This window comes from Carassius auratus, chromosome 41 (assembly GCF_003368295.1).
Source record: "Carassius auratus strain Wakin chromosome 41, ASM336829v1, whole genome shotgun sequence".
In the NCBI taxonomy this organism is placed as follows: Eukaryota; Metazoa; Chordata; class Actinopteri; order Cypriniformes; family Cyprinidae; genus Carassius; species Carassius auratus.
In genome coordinates, this window is record NC_039283.1 from 22,639,006 (window position 1) to 22,656,278 (window position 17,273).

General features: G+C 38.6%; 2 protein-coding genes across 3 annotated transcripts in view; one reads left to right on the plus strand and one right to left on the minus strand.

The window, feature by feature from the left end:
- LOC113059300 (neural-cadherin-like) overlaps positions 1 to 7,379 on the plus strand; it is a 57,973-nt gene extending 50,594 nt beyond the window's left edge. Inside the window, exons 23-31 of the mRNA XM_026227688.1 lie at positions 1,633 to 1,760; positions 2,090 to 2,217; positions 2,608 to 2,731; positions 3,462 to 3,809; positions 3,938 to 4,202; positions 4,422 to 4,602; positions 4,680 to 4,933; positions 5,947 to 6,104; positions 6,408 to 7,379. Coding sequence (XP_026083473.1) covers positions 1,633 to 1,760; positions 2,090 to 2,217; positions 2,608 to 2,731; positions 3,462 to 3,809; positions 3,938 to 4,202; positions 4,422 to 4,602; positions 4,680 to 4,933; positions 5,947 to 6,104; positions 6,408 to 6,863 — 2,042 coding nt within the window. The 3' untranslated portion in view covers positions 6,864 to 7,379. The remainder of the gene's footprint in view (positions 1 to 1,632; positions 1,761 to 2,089; positions 2,218 to 2,607; positions 2,732 to 3,461; positions 3,810 to 3,937; positions 4,203 to 4,421; positions 4,603 to 4,679; positions 4,934 to 5,946; positions 6,105 to 6,407) is intronic.
- Positions 7,380 to 10,773: 3,394 nt separating this feature from the next.
- LOC113059301 (G1/S-specific cyclin-E2-like) lies at positions 10,774 to 15,636 on the minus strand. 2 transcript variants are annotated; one of them, XM_026227690.1, is made up of 11 exons: positions 15,543 to 15,636; positions 14,561 to 14,601; positions 14,389 to 14,464; positions 14,233 to 14,283; positions 13,523 to 13,671; positions 13,081 to 13,216; positions 12,819 to 12,965; positions 12,449 to 12,679; positions 12,250 to 12,361; positions 11,884 to 12,041; positions 10,774 to 11,793 (listed from the first exon to the last, which is right to left on the minus strand). In XM_026227690.1, exons 2-11 carry the CDS (start codon positions 14,572 to 14,574, stop codon positions 11,686 to 11,688), a joined length of 1,182 nt encoding a protein of 393 aa, XP_026083475.1. In that variant the 5' UTR covers positions 14,575 to 14,601; positions 15,543 to 15,636; the 3' UTR covers positions 10,774 to 11,685. The 2 variants fall into 2 exon arrangements, with proteins under 2 accessions (XP_026083475.1, XP_026083474.1); XM_026227689.1 differs by having other exon boundaries at positions 14,233 to 14,286.
- Between the last annotated feature and the right edge of the window lie 1,637 nt (positions 15,637 to 17,273).

Consider the following 17,273-nt stretch of genomic DNA (forward strand, 5'->3'; position numbering starts at 1 on the left):
TATCTAGCATTTCTGTATTTATTAATATTCTGAATCAGCTTGTGTTCAGTTTTTATTTTATTTCATTTTATTTATACTTTTAGTCATGTGCTTTTGTCATTTTTGTTAGTTTTTTCTATACAGTTAATTTATTTTTATTTTTATTCTAAAAACAATCTCCATAACAGAGAGAATATCCATCCATAGTGCCATCATAATTTAAGATTCTCTTGTTACACTTCATGACATTAATTTCCTCTACCAATTAATTGTGTTACTAAAATCGATTAATGGCAACAAGTACAATCTGAAGTGAGTCATTAATTAAAGATGTGTGTAAATATGTGTTGTCAGCAGTGGTATGAATGGGGTTTGGTGAAAAGTCACTGGTGAAGGTCAGATATTCAGATTCTATGCCACCTGTCCAGTACTGTATTGTGCAACTGGTCGTGTGATTTCAGGAAACGACCCTCCTGTGGCCTTGCATTAGCTTACATCATCAGTTTGGAACAAACTTGTTTGTATTGAACTGGGGCAAAAGCCCTGCCACTGCAGTGACAGCAATTTCAAACTGACCACAAATAATTTTTACTGCTGGGGGTCAAAACCAATCTTAGGGGGCATTAAACAGCATTAGATTTTCACGTCACATGTGTTTGTGGTACCAGTGTCATATGCCTTCCTATAATGAGTTTGAGAACTTGTTAAAGGTGAAGTGTAGCCTACTAGTGGCACCAAATAGATTTTTGCCATTTTATGTTGCTCTGGGAAAAAATCATTAGTCTGTTTGCTTTAAGCTGCATGATTTGAGGTGTCATTCATGTTTGTAGCACAAATAATGGTAACACTTTAGAATAAGGTTACATTAGTTAATGTTAGTTAACTACTTTCGTTAACATGAACTAAGCAAGAACAATCCTTCTACAGCATTTATAAGTCTTAGTTCATGTTAATTTCAACATTTACTAAGGCATTATTTAAATCAAAAGTTGTGCTTGTTAACATTAGTTAATGCACTGTGAATTACCATGAACTAACAATGAATAACTGTATTTTCATTAACTAACATTAACAAAGATGAATAAATACAGTAATAAATGTATTATTCATTGTTTGTTCATGTTAATTAATACATTAACTAACATTAACTAATGGAACCTTATTCTAAAGTGTTACCCAAATAACACAAGCTCAAACAAGTCTTTAGGCCCAGAACTCCCTTTTTTGCAGTGTTAATTTGTGAAATGGTTTCAAATTGGGTCAGTAAGTTTTTTCTTTTAAATGATTATTGCTTTTTTTCAACAAAGATGCCTTACATTTTCACAGTTTCCATAAAAATAGCCAATTCATTAAATTAAAATTATTTCTGAAGGATCACTGAAGGAAGACTGAAGTAATGGCTACTAATAATTCAGCTATTACAAGAATAAATGACATTTTAAAAGATATTAATTGTAATAATACTTTTTTGTTTCTAATGTTTCTTTATCAAATAAATGCAGCCTTAGTGAGCATAAGAGACTTCTTCCAAAATTTTAGAACATTTTACCAACCTCAAACTTTTGAATGGCACTATACCTGTTGGCATTCACTATCATCAATATACTGTGTGTCTTCTAGTCCAATTCTGAATCTTTTTTGTTTTTTCATTAGAGCTGAAAAAAGGAATTCCTGTGCTGAGTGTGAATCATGGTTCAGGCACTCTAACACTGCAGCTGTCCGCGAGAGCCACTGTCACGGACCGCCGCTGGCATCACCTTGACATCATCAGCGATAGCAAGGTAGAAGCATAGACTGAAATGGAGGGCACGTGACCAGGATGAGAAATTGGGCATTTGCCTTTCCCAGATGAATTTTAGTTTGACTTAATAATGTTCTCATCCTGACCTCAATTTTATTGAGACATGAAGCTGTCAGAGAGTCCAGATCATCACATAGCTCTGATGTTCACACTGGGTTAAGCAGATTGTGAGCTTTATTGCCCTCTTGAATTTGGGTCTAAAATATCCATTATGAAACGTGACCTCTCGTGCAGTGTATTACTTTGTCTTGAAGTCATTATTGTGTGTGTGCGTGCGTGTGTGTGTGTGTGTGTGTGTGTTTTGTGTAGACTGTCCAGATGATTCTGGACCACTGCTCTGGTGCCATGGTGAACGAGGTGGAAGGCCTGGGAGTTGAGATGTTTGAGACTGATCAGTCGTTGTGCAAGGCCTCCGGAGAGACGCCAGGCAGTGAAAGGTAAATTTTTTTTATCTTAATATACTGATAGAGAAATACCCTGCTAAAAAAGTATCTACTTAGACCATTTGCTTGCTGGTCCAGGATTACAGATTTTACTACATTGCAACTTTATTAAGAACCCCATGAAATGAAAACAAGAGTTTTGTGGATTTTTGATTTCATCCGAGTGTCATGGCCTTATACCTTTAGCCCATATATATTTTTTTTCTTTAGGACAAAAGACCAAAATGCTGTTAACTTAATTTTTCACGAAGCCATATACAAATGTTTGTCCGATAAAAATGATCTCTAGAATACCACCTGCCTTTGAATAGCAATAGCAAGTAGTAAATCATGGTTCCTGGATGTGATGTAAACTAAATGCCACATTTGCTCATTTCACTTCAGGTTTTTGGATGTGTACCAACCTCTCCAGTTGGGTGGGGTTAAAGAGACACACTCACCCCGTAGCTCACACCCCCATTACAAAGGATTTGTGGGATGTGTGAGGAACCTGGTGGTGGATAGTCAGGTAAAACCAATGTAAATCTGTTTAACTTTCTGGAGAGAGTCTTGACAAAAGAAATTTATATAATTTAACAAAACAAGTATAAACAAAATAATTAAATACTCTCAACTGACAAAAATGGAATATTGACTATTACAGACTCCTTTTCTTTCATTGTGCAATGGGACTGTGGGAAATATTAGCCAAAAACAAATGCACAAGCGCACAGTCCCAAATTTGTTTTGGAAAAAAACAAATAATAAAACCAATGGCATGCTTGGCTTAATATTTAAAGCATACAATCTTCAGTGTATTTGGTAGGCACTAATTCTGTTTGCATCGATTATTTGTAAATACAAACACGGTGTAGATATTTCTATTTCAAAAATGATTGCACAACACTGTGCTTTTTTAGTTTTTTTGACAGTGGGCCTAATTCATAAAACAAAATCGAAATGAATTCTGCTGGAAATAATTAAGAAACACAAAATTTGCACATATGCACTACTGCATCTTATTCAAATGAATGCAGAAATTATTTATAATCATGCGTCACGTATGAACCTGTCAGTGTTCAACGTCTTTTCTTTTTCTGGCTGAGATTAAGACAATGTTTTTCAATCCACAATCTTTTGTTTGGACAGAACAGACGTTCACCTGAGCCACTTTCTGACAGTGGGTCGATATGGATCAATGATGTTCAGAATTGTTCTGACTCGGGCCTTTCTGTGTGCATGTGTCTGTTTTCTGTCAGGTGTACGACCTCGGCAGCACAGCAGAGAGTGAGAACAGTGCCCCGGGATGTGCCCTAACAGATGGTGTGTGTCTGACCGCTGGAGGACCCTCCTGTGGGGTCCATGGGAAATGTCTGGGGGAATGGGGCTCCTTCAGCTGTGATTGCCACCCTGGATATAGCGGACACAAGTGTGACAAAGCGCTTCCTGAGTGGTCGTTTGAGAAGGACAGTGTTCTGAGGTACCAGCTGAGAGGTGGAGGAAGTCCACGCAAAACCCAAGCTCACTTCCTGCTGAGAACCCGCTCCTCCATGGGCAGCCTGCTCAGCATGGCCTCACGTGACACCAACGAGTTCATTATCCTTGAAGTGAGTGGTACACATGAATGCAATGACATCTAGTGCAATAGTATCTGTTTTAAGCATCCCTTAAGTGTCCAAATACATCTGAAAATGTTTTTAAAGCTGTAACGCTGTGTCATCTTCTTGTCTCTCAGATGGTAGATGGGTTCCTCACTGTCCGTGCAAACCTTGGAGATGGCAATCACTCTCTGAAGTTAACAGGTCATCGTGTGAACCACGGCCAGTGGGTCTTCATTAGCCTTCATCGCTATGACAACACCTTTACCCTGCGACTGGAGCAGGGAGGGGGGTCACGGGAGGTCACAGGGGTCCTGGGTCAGAAAAAGGAAATAGTAGTTCACCCCTCCAGTGTGTTTCTGGGAAACAGTGCAACTCCAAACGCACAGAGAGACTTTCAGGGTGGGTTTTCTCTTCCCTTTTTCAAAGTAGCTGTGTAATGAATGAAGTTATGCACAGTCAAAAAAAATAGTAAACCTTAAAAAATAATAAATAAATAAAATAGAAATAAAATAAATAAAAAACTTTGTACAAATATCCAAAAAATGTATAAATTCATAGTAACAAATACAAAATCTGTAAGTTCTGTAGTGTTTTCACCATGTTTCTTTTACCGTACAGGCTGTATGCGGGACGTAAGACTGAATGGTCACTCTCTGCCACTGGATGGTCAGGGCACAGAGTTCAGTACTGTGCTGGAGCGCCGTGGAGTCGTGCCCGGCTGCCACTCTGACGCCTGCAGTGTCAAACCCTGCCTGAGTCCGCTGTACTGCGTCGACCTGTGGAGGAAACACGAGTGCAGGTGAACACTCTCTCCTACACGGTTTCCTTCTGTCAAATGCCTCTTCATTCATTTTAACATCCGCTCTCTTACTCCAGGTGTCCAACCAATCAGGTTGCAGTGGTGGATGAGGTCACAGGTCTTCTGCATTGCTCCCCATCCCCCTGTGTCCCCACCTCATGTCATAATGGTGGCACCTGCCTGGCTCACTCCACCAAGAGCTACCAGTGCCGCTGTCCAGAGGGCTTCAGGGGCCAGTGGTGTGAGATCGGCCGGGTCAAATCTCTCCATCTCACAGCGCTCAGTCCCAGCTCCATCCTAGCCATCAGCATGTGTCTACTCATCTTTTTCGGTAACTGTCAGGGTATCATGGAACACTTTTCATGAAAAGCATTTTAAAGTCTCCTTTATCAATGTGGAACTATAACGAGACCCTCTAAGTAGAGTAAGTAGAGACTGGTCAGTAACACCAGTCAGTAGAGAGACAACTCATTCAAAAGAATGATGAGGCAGGCCAGTCGTGTGTGTGTGTGTGTGTGTGTGTGTGTGTGTGTGTGTGTGTGTGTGTTCGTGACAGGACACCTCAGAAAGGTACATCCATGACGTGACAGGCTGGCAGTGCCCTCCAGGCCTCTCTGCCAGCTCTGACACGCCGTCAGCACATCACAAGCAGACACACAAATCCTTTTTAAAGCATTACTGCATGCAGGCAGGAAGAAATCACTCATCAACTGAAGCACAAAAAGAGAAACGTGCTGCCAGATGATGGAATTGGTTGGGCTTATGGCCTTCAGAGAAACTTGGCAGAAAATGATGGGTTATTTTTGGATTTATCTGTCTGTAATTGAAAAGAGGAGTCTTACCATCCATGAACTGGCAAGATGAGATGAGCTGGTGGAAGCTGAAGCCTGCAGTCAGACTGTTGCACTTAAAAAATGAAATTAAAACTGATCTTGTTTACTCTGTAAAAAAAAAAAATTAAAGGATGATTTACATATTGTCCACATTATTCCAAAGACAAAAAAATCCTTGTAATATTTCATCAAAATATGATTTTTCCCCCTCCACCTCTGAATCACAAATCTGGGATCCAAAATCTGGGATTTTGTCAATTTAGTGCATTCTTTCTGAATAAAAGTATTAATTTCTTTATTAACTTTGCTGACCTCAAACTTTTGAACAGTTGTGTAAAAAAAAAAATGCAAAAGAGAAGCATTTTCATTAATTGTTTTCAACGTCTTTTGGACCTCTTTGCATGTCGCAAAATGTAACTTACCTTAAGCATCCACAGTTCAACAAAAAATATACTTTTAATAACTGGTGTCATCATTCTTGTATTAATCTCTCTCTCTCTGTCCTCTGCAGCCGTGCTTGTGGCGGTGACCGTATGGAATCAGAAGGGTAGTCGGAATAAGTTCCGCAAGCGAGGTGTTTACCACATCCCAGCGGAGAACGAGAGCTGGGAGGACATCCGGGAGAACATCCTCAACTACAACGAGGAGGGAGGAGGAGAGCAGGACCAGGTATTCCATTAACGTAGGGCAGCCGCGGGAGATATTGATTTACTTTCAGTAAGACTCGGGTCAGGGGAATGACCTCCATCGGCATCTACAATCAACTGCAATACCATCATCCTCTAGGTGGCAGCATTCAGCTCTTTAGAATTTCAATCTGCATTCTACATACTCCCTACTGTTCCTCATACAGTTCAAAAAGTATGCTATATTGTTGTCACATGACCGCTTAGAGAGTTTGAGATATATGTCATAAAGTGGCGTTCTATAGTACTCCCCCAGAATTTAAAGTGTTGCCTGTGTGTCCAACAGAATGCCTATGACATCACTGAGCTGAAGAGGCCTCTGTGTTCCAGCTTGTCACAGTCCTCCTCCTGCACCACCGCCCCCCTCATCAAATCATCCCAGGGCTCTCAGGAGGAGGTCCATCCCTGCGGACACATCAGCCTTCCCTACCACCACAATGCCAGCTGCAGCGGTCCCTGCTCCATGGACTTCAAGAGCTACGTGTCGCGCATCATCTGGGAGGCTGATAATGACAGCCTTGCGTTCCCCATGGACACCTACCACGTGTACTGCATCGAGGGAATGGGCTCCAGCGCGGGCAGCCTCAGCTCTCTGGGATCGGCCGTTTCAGAGGAGGCCTTCACCTACGACTCTCTGCGGCACTGGGGCTCCAAGTTCGAAGCCCTCAGCGAGCTTTATCATCGACCTGAGCTGGCCATCCCCTACATGGACACGGTGCAAAGCCAAAGCCAGGAACAATAACCTTCAAGTTACTGATGACTTCAAGCCCAGCGTTTGTTTTTGTGTTAGTGTTTTATAGCCTTTATAGGGTTCCAACTCTACAAAAATGTGTCCTAAGTAACGGTTTCTGTTCATTTCAGATCACACAGCTTTAAGTGTGAGAAGCAGCTGAGGTTAGAGAAATGATTTGTTTTATTTATTGAGTAAAATATTAAATGTACTGTATTTATTTTTGCTCTGATAGGGAACAAAGCCAGTGAATCATCAGGACTTCACCATGATGAAAATGGTATAGTCACATCCAGCATCTCACAACTAATCTGCATTTTAGTGAACACAGGTGACTAATGCTGCATTCCTTTTGACTCCGAAATTTACAGCTTTCTTTGTGGAAATGTGCATTAGAATGCCACTTTATGTAAGATATCCATCTTAGAAGCTTGTGCGGAACTTTGATTTTGCCAAATTTTTTATTCACAGTAGCGTTCAGAAGTTTGGGATCGGTAAGATTTTTATTGTAAAAAATTAAAATTAAAATCCAGTAAAACATTGACATTGTGAAGTATTATTACGTTTTAAAATAACCTTTTTATATTTTAATATATTTTTAAAAAAATGTAATTCATTCCTTTGATGGCAAAACTGAATTTCTAGGATTTTTTTATAAAAATAACATTTTAATTTTGAACAATGTGATGTGTCTTTACCTGTCACTTTTGATCAATGTAATGCATTATTGCTGAATAAAAGCATTCATTTCTTTAAAGAAAAATACAAAAATAATACAAAATCTTACTGACCCCAAACTTTCCCATAAACGGGGTTCCCATAGTCCTGAAAGACCAAAACAAGCAGACAAATACATAAATAAAATATAATTTTAAAGTATTTCTTAGCATAGAAAATACTTAATTCATTAAGTTCTATAAAATCTCCAAAACAAATTTATAATTTAATGAAAATATCATGATCAAGTCATGTTAAATTACTGGAAAACTAATGGACATGTCATTGAAAATGCACAGAAAAATTTGTTAGGAAGTGTGGGAACCCTGCTTGAACATGACCCAGTTAACAATAAACATTCACTGCATCAATGAGACAAATTTTCCTACATTTATCCACTGATGAAACCTGTTTAGCAGAGTTTTGCAGTGACAGGTGTGTAAAACACTAAATGATCTTTTCCAGATCATCATACACCAGCACAGCCATTTTGTTTCTTTATGTCATTGAGAATCAGACCACAGAACATGGTTTTATGGTCAGACGTCATAAAAATGAAATAGATCCCACATCCGCCTTTGAATGGAGTGCAGCATTATTCCCAGCAGTTTACTGTTTAGAGCGTAATGTTTTATAAATCAGCACTTGACCAAAACACTTTTGTTTTAATGGACCCAGCTGCACTAGTGATGGATGCCCTCTTCAGAATTTGAACACTGAAGCATAAATTTGCCAAAAAAGGGGGTCATAAAGACACCAAAAGACTTCACAGGTGACTGATGTGCCAATGAATCACATATCCGCTCTTGCAAAAAGAGCATAAGTTACATTACTTTCAGTCAGTGGCAGTATAAATCTGCATTCTGCCATGAATATTCATTGTGTAGGGTTTTTTTTTTTTTTTTTCATGAGGATACCAATCATTTTTGATGCTGGTGTGCTGAAACGTGGTGACACTATGGTCTGTCACAACACCAGATGAATGTGTGCAGTATTGAGTAGCTGAGTCAAGACTCCACTGTGTCAAGTCTGTTTAAAACGTTCAAATGTGGCCAGACACAGCGCAAATACAATCATTGTGAATATTTTAAATCGCAATACGATTACAAAGGCTCTGTATAGTTCTATTTTTATTGTTGTAAAACTAAAATTTGCAGGCTACATTTTGTAAGAACAGTGAGTCATAAGATTGTTTTTTTTTTTCAGTTAGGTTAGTCCTCTAATAAATGCTCAGTAAAACCTGTAGAGACATAAACTGAGTCGAAGACATGACCATTGGCCTTTTTTCTGGAGAGGTCCGGGCAATGTCACTTCATGAATCTTGTAAACCTAACAAGAGCATAAGGTCATTGCCACAATGGCTCATAGTTGACTTGAAATGTTCCTTTTAACCCCTCACAGACCTGTGCTGCTCATTCTGCCATGTAAATAATGTACATACAGAAATACTTTTTCTAGGGACTTAACATTTCCTTTTTTTGTATATGAATTTTAATAAATAAAACGTTTTCCTTGATCAACCGTGAGAGCGAGGTTATTTTTATCGTGTAGTTTCCTCATGTTACACTTCACGCCTCAATGTCGCTGATTTTCTTTCGTGTTGTTTTATTGCCACCCAGCGGTGACTTACAGTAATCACAGGCTGCTTGTTTTTTTTTTCTGCAGTATTGTTTGCAATTGCCTCGTGATCTGTAGATTCCTGTTAATTTAGGTCATTTATATTATCATCTACATCATTTATATGAGTTTTCCAGCCTTTTTTAAACTTGCTGATGTTTGAACTTTTGTATATTTTCTATATTTAGGTTTGCTCTCATCCTTTTACATCAGTTTCTGAACTTAGATCTGTAAGAGTATTACTATTGAGAGCCATAAATTGTCTTATCAATTTCCTTTTTATTCTTGACAGGCTCCTGTTCTGCACCAATCTGTCTCCTCTACTAATCTTAGGAGCTGTGTAGTCTAGTATAAAGGTCAGCTGGTCAGTGTTGTTTCTGTTCTTTGTGGTAATACAGTAATATAATTTTCCTACTTTGTCTAGCACATTTATTTGACTATATTTCTCCTGGTTTGAATTTTTGAGCTACCTTAGTCTCTTTAGTGGGTGTCATGATGTCTGACACATTTCTGGTTTATCTTCATGACCTTTCTGACACCTTAGGTTCTGCTTATTAAACTATATATAATAATATATATCTGTTTGAATCTTCTCCAAGCCATCATGATGCAGTGGTATGTGGGACACATCATTAAAAGTAAAAGCGTGTAGTCGGGAGTCGGGTCTTTGTCTCAGAGGTTCTTGCAGGGGGTTGGGAGTTCAGGGGTAGGAAGCCCACTGAGGAGGGGACACTCGTTCCCAGACCTACACAATAACTCACACAACAAAAGCATTGTAAGGAGAGTCCATGTCTTCAGTGCCAGCCACATGTCTGGGAGACACCTTTACACACACACACTGGCTGGCCACTGCGTAAACACAGGAACTCTTTACAATATGTATCAAAATGTCAAGAGAATATTATCCAGCTCTAATAATTAGAAAACAGACCCTTTACTAAAGAATTGAGCTCTAGTTATAGCTAGCTGCTTCTGCAAATACTTGAGCTGCTTGAGTTTCTTGCCAAAGATTCTCCACATTGTATATCAAAAGGTGTTTGTCTTTATGGTCTTTCTTCTCTGTTTATCTGGAGGTGAGAACAGCAACAACTTTTTTTGGGGAGACCCAGACACCTCAACACACTCATTAGGACAATTTGCAATTCAGATTTGTCAGTAGTGCTTTTCCTTTGTCACGCCACCAAAAGGTACATCACTGCCTCCCCCTCCTTTCGCCTGCTAAAGAGTCATGAGGAATGACAATGACTTCACGTTAGATCAGATAGATGTTTGCACATTTCTGTAAATCAGAATCAGTTTTATTCAATAGGTGTGTGTAAACACACGAGGAATCCTTTTTTTAGATTTTTTTTTATTATCACTCGATGTACAAATGCTCTTGAGTTCAAAAGTTTAGGTCAAGTAAAAATTATATATAATTTTAACTTTACATTTAGAAAATTCTGAAAAGAAAAAAAAAATTATCTGAACAGCACTACTGTTTTCAACATTGATAAGAAATGTTTCTTGAGCATATCAGAATTTCTGAAGGAATTTGTGACACTGAAGACGTAATGGGTAATCGCTTTGATCAAGTGAAAAATGAAAGTGAGTTTTTTTTTTTTTTTATAATTTCACATAGGAAATTACATATTACAGAGTCTTGAAATTGTTATTTGTACACATATACATCTCATGTACATTTTTACACCGTTCTTAAATCAACAATGTAGCTAACGTGACTGGTTCAAGTCCAAGTCAAAATTAATTGAAGCTATGCTACACACAAATGGCATTACATTCATAAATAGCAAGCACCTCAAATTATTAAATATGCCTTTGGCATTGAGGAACACAATTGCAATTCAAATATTACAAAGACAATCTATATGAAATAAATATGCAGTTTGCTTAAATTCAGTTTGGTAAATTCACTTCCGAGGGGTGAAAACAGTCAAGTCTTCCAGGAATATCTTCTGTCGCAGGAGAATGAAAACACAGGAATGACATTCACAATGATGTAAAGGTTTAAGAAAATAAGCCAATAACCTAATCGTCCTGTTTAGCAGAGTTCACACCACTGGGTTAGCATCGGACCACACTGATGCCAAAATTAAGAACATGTTTCTCATCATACGTTATCACACGCACACACACAATAAAATTAAATCATATTTACATGACATAAAACAGTAACATATGATCCACAAAGCAGCAGCATTTATCCAAACCTCTGATCTGACAACATGGCCAGAAGCTCTTTCAGTCTGAGATCATTAATGTTTCGTTTCTAGTTTCAGAAAATGGATATGAATCCATTCTTTGATGGAAGGCACTTTTGAGTGCTTCAAATACTGCTTTGGGAGACCAAACATCTGAAGGTTATAGCATCTCAACCTGATTCAACACCGCACACAACAACTGGAAGTCTCTGGATGTGTTGGTGTGGAAGGTCTCGCACCTCTCTGGGCTGTGACTGCATTAAATGAAGACTAGCTATGCCAGGTTCTCCTCAAACCCTTCAGGCATTTGCAGGTTTCTCAGTGCTTTTAGGAGGGGTCAATATTCCGGCTACAGCCAATGGAGACATCCGGTCCATGCTGTCCTGCTGCCGATCATGTGCTTCACTCTGAAAAAAAAAAAAAAAAAAAAAAGGATGAGTTTACCAGTTGGATCTCAAATAAACCTGATAGAGGAGACCGTGAAAATGAGAACTCACCAGCATGGCCAGGTAGTCCACGTGGGTCTGTATGTTGTGTCGAGCGTCTGTCGCCACCTTTTTGAAGTCCTTCAGCTGTGGTCTGGGCCATTCACGTACCGCCCGTGCAAACGGGTTCATCCACCGCACACAGCTTGAAATGCTGTCCCACGTGAGTCCTGATGGGGAACAAAAAGACAATACTTAGAACAAAAACAATAAACTGATGAAACGACAAACACAAAAACGTTCAGGGTTCCTGCAGGTTTTATGAAGGAGAAACAATAAATCAATATGGTCTTCAAATGTAAATTAATCAGAAAAGAAATAAATGGCCTGCAGAAACCCTTCAAATCCTTAAAGGATATTCAAGATCAGAAAGCTCACCTGATACTTTATGGACCGTTTCAAAAGAAGTAAAGTGACAAAACGCAGCAGCAGCGAGGACTCCATACTGGTAATCCAAACAGTTAATGTCTAAAATGCAGAGATCCAACAACTGCAGAGAGGATTCAAGAGTCAGAAGAGGCGTCAAGAAAACAACACCACTATATACACACTTACATCAAACAAGCTCAAGTCTCACCTGTGTGATCTGGATGTAGGTTTCCTGCGAGAACTGGGGAATGAGGAAATTAGCATCATCCTTCAAAGAGTCCACTTGGGAGTAGAGCTTCAACCATGACATGACGGTTTCAGGACAGAGCTCCCACTTCAACGCCTTTAACATCACGAGCTCTTGAGAAAGAATCTCCTCCTCGTCGCAGGCCCCGTCCGTCACATAAGCAAACTCCTGGAGCTTTGGCGGGTAAATCTCCTATCAAACAGACATACGTTATGAGATAAACAGCACCATGGAGTTCTGTTATGATTCAGATGAACTGTATTGCCATTACTGAATCTTACAGAAAACCCTTCTAGTTCTGTAAAACCAATTCAAGAAGATGTTAAAGTACCTCTATTTTTGAGGCTATGAAGAGTGATGTTATGCCGATGAGCTGCAGGTGATCTTTGCCAATGTCTTTTTGAGTGAGCATGAAGCGATCGAAGATGTCCTGAGCCAAATAAAATGTCTCCCGGTGCAGAGTATAAACTTCACTGACCTGCACAGAAAGAATTTAATAACAGGTTAAACAAATAATCAGGTGACAAGAACACAAACCCTTCATAGCTGTGAAAAAGAAGAAAAAAGAAAAAGAAAAAAAAATAACTCCATACCTCCATGAGCCAGTCCAGCAGAATGGACCTCATCTTGGGCTGCAGATTTGGATGTTGCTGGATGAAGCCCTTGTCGTGTACATACTTCAGCTCCTTGTTCAGCATCTTTATCCACACATCATCTGAACTGGCCCAACTGACAGGACAACAGCAAGTTTAGACCATTAAACCAGAGAGCAAGTACTGAATGATATTAAATAAGTTCATGGGTAAATTCAGCTTGTGCGTTTCAAAACGCTGGTGATAAAACCATAACACAGGAAGTGATGACAATAAATCAAGCCAAGTGTTTTTCTCTCACTAGGATTCTGAATTAGTTTCCTTAAAGGAACGGAAAGGGTAATAATGTTGTCAAGTGCTTTGTTTTACATGACATTATTAGTAAGAGGCTTTGATTTACTTTCACTTTTCAAAAGCGTGAGACGCTGTGATCGTGTGTTACCTGAGGCATGGCAGCGGAGAGGGTTTCACAAAGAGGTTCTTGAATCTGAAGTGCTTGAAACCAGAAAGATTAGCGGTCTCCTGATGAAGCTCCTTCTGAGGAGTCTCGATTAACACACTGGGACTAACATCACCTTCAAAACACCGGTTCTAGGAAAAGAAAACATATGGGGTCACCACAGACATTTTATGAATAGGACTTAACCGTAAGGCATTAATAAGAAGAAGGGATTTAGATTACTCAGCATAGTGTTTCTTTTGCCTATTTTTATTTTTATAAACTCTTGTAGGCCTATAGCATACATTATACGGCATTTACAGTTTCAGGATTTCTGCAAAGGAATATTCTTTCAGGCATCAAAGAACATTTTAAGCGAATGAACTTTTATTAATACAGCAGCTGCCAAACAAAACGTTAAGAATTTTTTTTAGGCAACGTTCACTAATTAAATAAAGTTTTTTTTTTCGCGGGCTGCTGAATAAAGGAAATAACAACGGGAGGTTCCGCACGTGACGTCACGGCGCGCTGATTAGTGACACCATTTACTGCGCGTGACCGAGCTACTGCATAATAAACAGACTGCTAGAGAAAAACTAACAGGCATTTCTTATACCGAATACAATCAGTCTGGCTCTTTTAGCTGCTAAAAAATAATACGAATGATTTATAAATATACAGAATAGTGATAATAATACATATCATCGGCTCACCTGAATTTCATAGTGTTGTTTCTTAGCTGCTGACGGGATTCTTCTGTTGCACTGCTGAAAAAGGGTTTATGATATTTAAATATTTACATAACATTACATTGTGAAGAAAATAATTAACAGCTGTTTCAGTAACGTAATATTTAAAACAAATCTCACCTCGCTTTTTCTTTTCCTCTGCGGTTTATTTTGTTCAGGTGCATTTTCATTTCTTTCTTGTAATGTGATGCGACTACTATTAAATCACAAAAGTTATAAAATGTTTTTTTAGGGTTAGAAAAGTCATACATTCGACAAATTAAACGAATCAAACTAATAATGCTTAAGTTACCTGCGTCTTGACATTTTCTAAACAAATGGTGTGCTTTTCTCCTGTGAAACAGAAACATACAACGTTAAGGTTACACTTTGATTAACAAAAGAACTTCTTAAACCTAAATGAAGAATAATGACGTAACTACATATCGAAAAAGTATTAAAATACAGTATTTAAGAGAAATCCTGGCCAAAGAAAAAAAGATGATTAACGTTAACGATAAACATTCGAGTCATTCAGCCATTTGATCAGAGAGAGAAGTGCATATGTGACCAGAAATATCGAACACATTTTTTATAATCCATACAAATTAAAATTCAGTTAAAGTCGAAAGGCATTGAGGGTAAATGCTAAGTCTACACAAACAGTAGTATGATCATCTGTTTTTACTGAAACCAGAAATACATGATCCAGTTCTGTGGGTTTGTGAAAGGACAGTCCGCGCCAATTTACACGAAGCGGGAGACTACAGCTGCCCCCACAAAACCCCATCTAAGATCTATTCAAAGCGCAATAAACACCAGTTTAACCGAAAATACTGTTCAGGTAACCCCTTGGTGTATGGAAAACCGATAACACTTTCCACAATATCAGTTATTTCCCCAGTTTCTGAAAGAGTTTACAAATGTAAGTCCACGTACAGACAACGATCCGATCTGGCGCCTAGCAGAGACGGCTAACTTTCAGCAACATCCCCCCTCTAAAGTCGACATTACCTTAAACTTTTGCCTATGATATATTTCGAAACACATTCATTGCGCTTTCTACCTTAATAATCTATCCAAAAAAAGCTGTTTTTAGGAGTCCCGAGGAGATCTTCACCTCTAGTCGTAGATGACTAACGTTAGTTAAAAGACACAAACTTCCGTTTAAAGCAAAAGCAGCATAAAGCAACAACACTATTCCCGCTAAAGCGTGATTACGACTCGATTTAACGAAGTGAAATTTACATAAAAAGAGATTAAAGGTGAACAAAGATTAAAGTACGTGTCCTTACCGCTGAGTTCCGTGCGAAAGAAATGAATGGATGGCGCGAAGTGTTGCTGAAGTATTATATAGTCCAGTGGCTCGCGGCTACTGCGCATGCGTGCCGCTCTTTTCATCCTTTAAAAACAAACCAAAAAACTAAATATTACGTTGTTTTGGGGGGCTAAAAATGACCAGTCAGCCTCATAGGTGATAGTTAAAAAATCTGCAAGGAATTAGAAACTATAATGTGGACTGCTTGTGAGAAACCTACAGAAAGTATTGTGGTTGGTAGACTTGTTTTAGTCTGAGTAGACCCTTGGTTTAAATATGTAAAAAACGCGCTTTCCTGATTTCCCGGTTAAACAAATCCGGCGCTCGAGGACCTCATGCATTATATGCGAGTAGGATTGTATGTTAATTATTGCATTTATACGTTATTATGACGAGTTTTCAACTCTAAGGAGACGCTTCCTAGTTTGACAGCTTCTAGTGGGCGTGGATTTGAATCGTTCTAGCCAATCACGGTTATTCTGCGAGAAACAACGTGCTCTTGTAAACAAACCCATGAGGATTCTTGTTCTGACAGGCAATGTTAAACTTATCATAATATTAGTTGCATTTCACAATCATAGATGTCAATTTATCAACCAAGAGCCTTTTTTGGTCTTAAATAAATTATCAAAAACGACAATGATCTGTCATTATCATTTACTAATTTTGTGACAAGGCTTTTTAATGTCTTCTAGCCACTGGTTACGTTGTTACATTTACTAAGCATACAAAACAAAAATTACTTTGAACACGCTAACATACATTTTTGCACCCGTTAAGAGGAACACTAAAACACAAGGGAAGTTCTGTCCATCCAAGATCAACGCGACAGCTTTACACGTAAACAAGAAAAATTGTACTGCTTTAACCTTTTGAAAGAATAATAATAATAGGAATACTTTTTGGAGGGATGTGGAAACGGCGCGAATTCTTTACACATTAAAATCCCGCTCACCCTTTTGTGTATGTGTATGTTAAATTACGTCACATCCGGGGAGAGGCAAAATATTGCTACGCGCAACATATAAATAAATAAATTCTCCTTCACGCACTACATGAGTTCCAAATGCAAAGATCTCCAAAATTCTATTTTACATTAACATTTACAAAACAAAGTTTTTAAAGTCTATGGAACTCCCTTTATGGACTTTTCCAAACAATTCACCCAGTAAAAAAAGATACAACCAAAAATTAATATATATAATATAATTTAATATAAAACATGTATGGTACTACATGTATGGGGGGGAGGGGGCGGTGTATGGTACTAATGCCGTTCCAAAAAACAAAAATCTTAAAGTCATAACAAAAAGCTAATATGAATTATATTTGGATTTTAGGTAAACATTCAACATTGCAAAGAGACTGTTAGACTATACAAGCTACAGGTCACTATAGGCAGCATGTAACCCCAGAAAGCACCAGTGCATTGAGAACAACAAGGAGGACATGATTAAACTGCTACAGTTAGAAATCTACTTTATTAAGGTTAATACCCACACTGGTACAATGAATAATAGGCTTGCGGTAATCGTGGCTTGGGATTCTTTAGAGATTAGTTGGGTTGAGTTACAGGTTGGTATGGGTTCTTCAAACGCTCCTTAGTGGAAACCTTTCATTATAATTTGGTGTGGTGATTAAGTTACAGTATAAATTATGCATGATGGCAGAACATGCGAACACCCACCTAAGACTTATATTTTAACAT

Bases quoted from the DNA above. Each gene is read 5' to 3' on its own strand.
- LOC113059301 (XM_026227689.1), bottom strand. The intron at 14,287-14,388 runs GTGAGATTTGTT...ACCCTTTTTCAG, and splicing joins AGAGGAAAAGAAAAAGCGAG to CAGTGCAACAGAAGAATCCC. The intron at 11,794-11,883 runs GTGAGTTCTCAT...TTTTTTTTTCAG, and splicing joins TGGACTACCTGGCCATGCTG to AGTGAAGCACATGATCGGCA.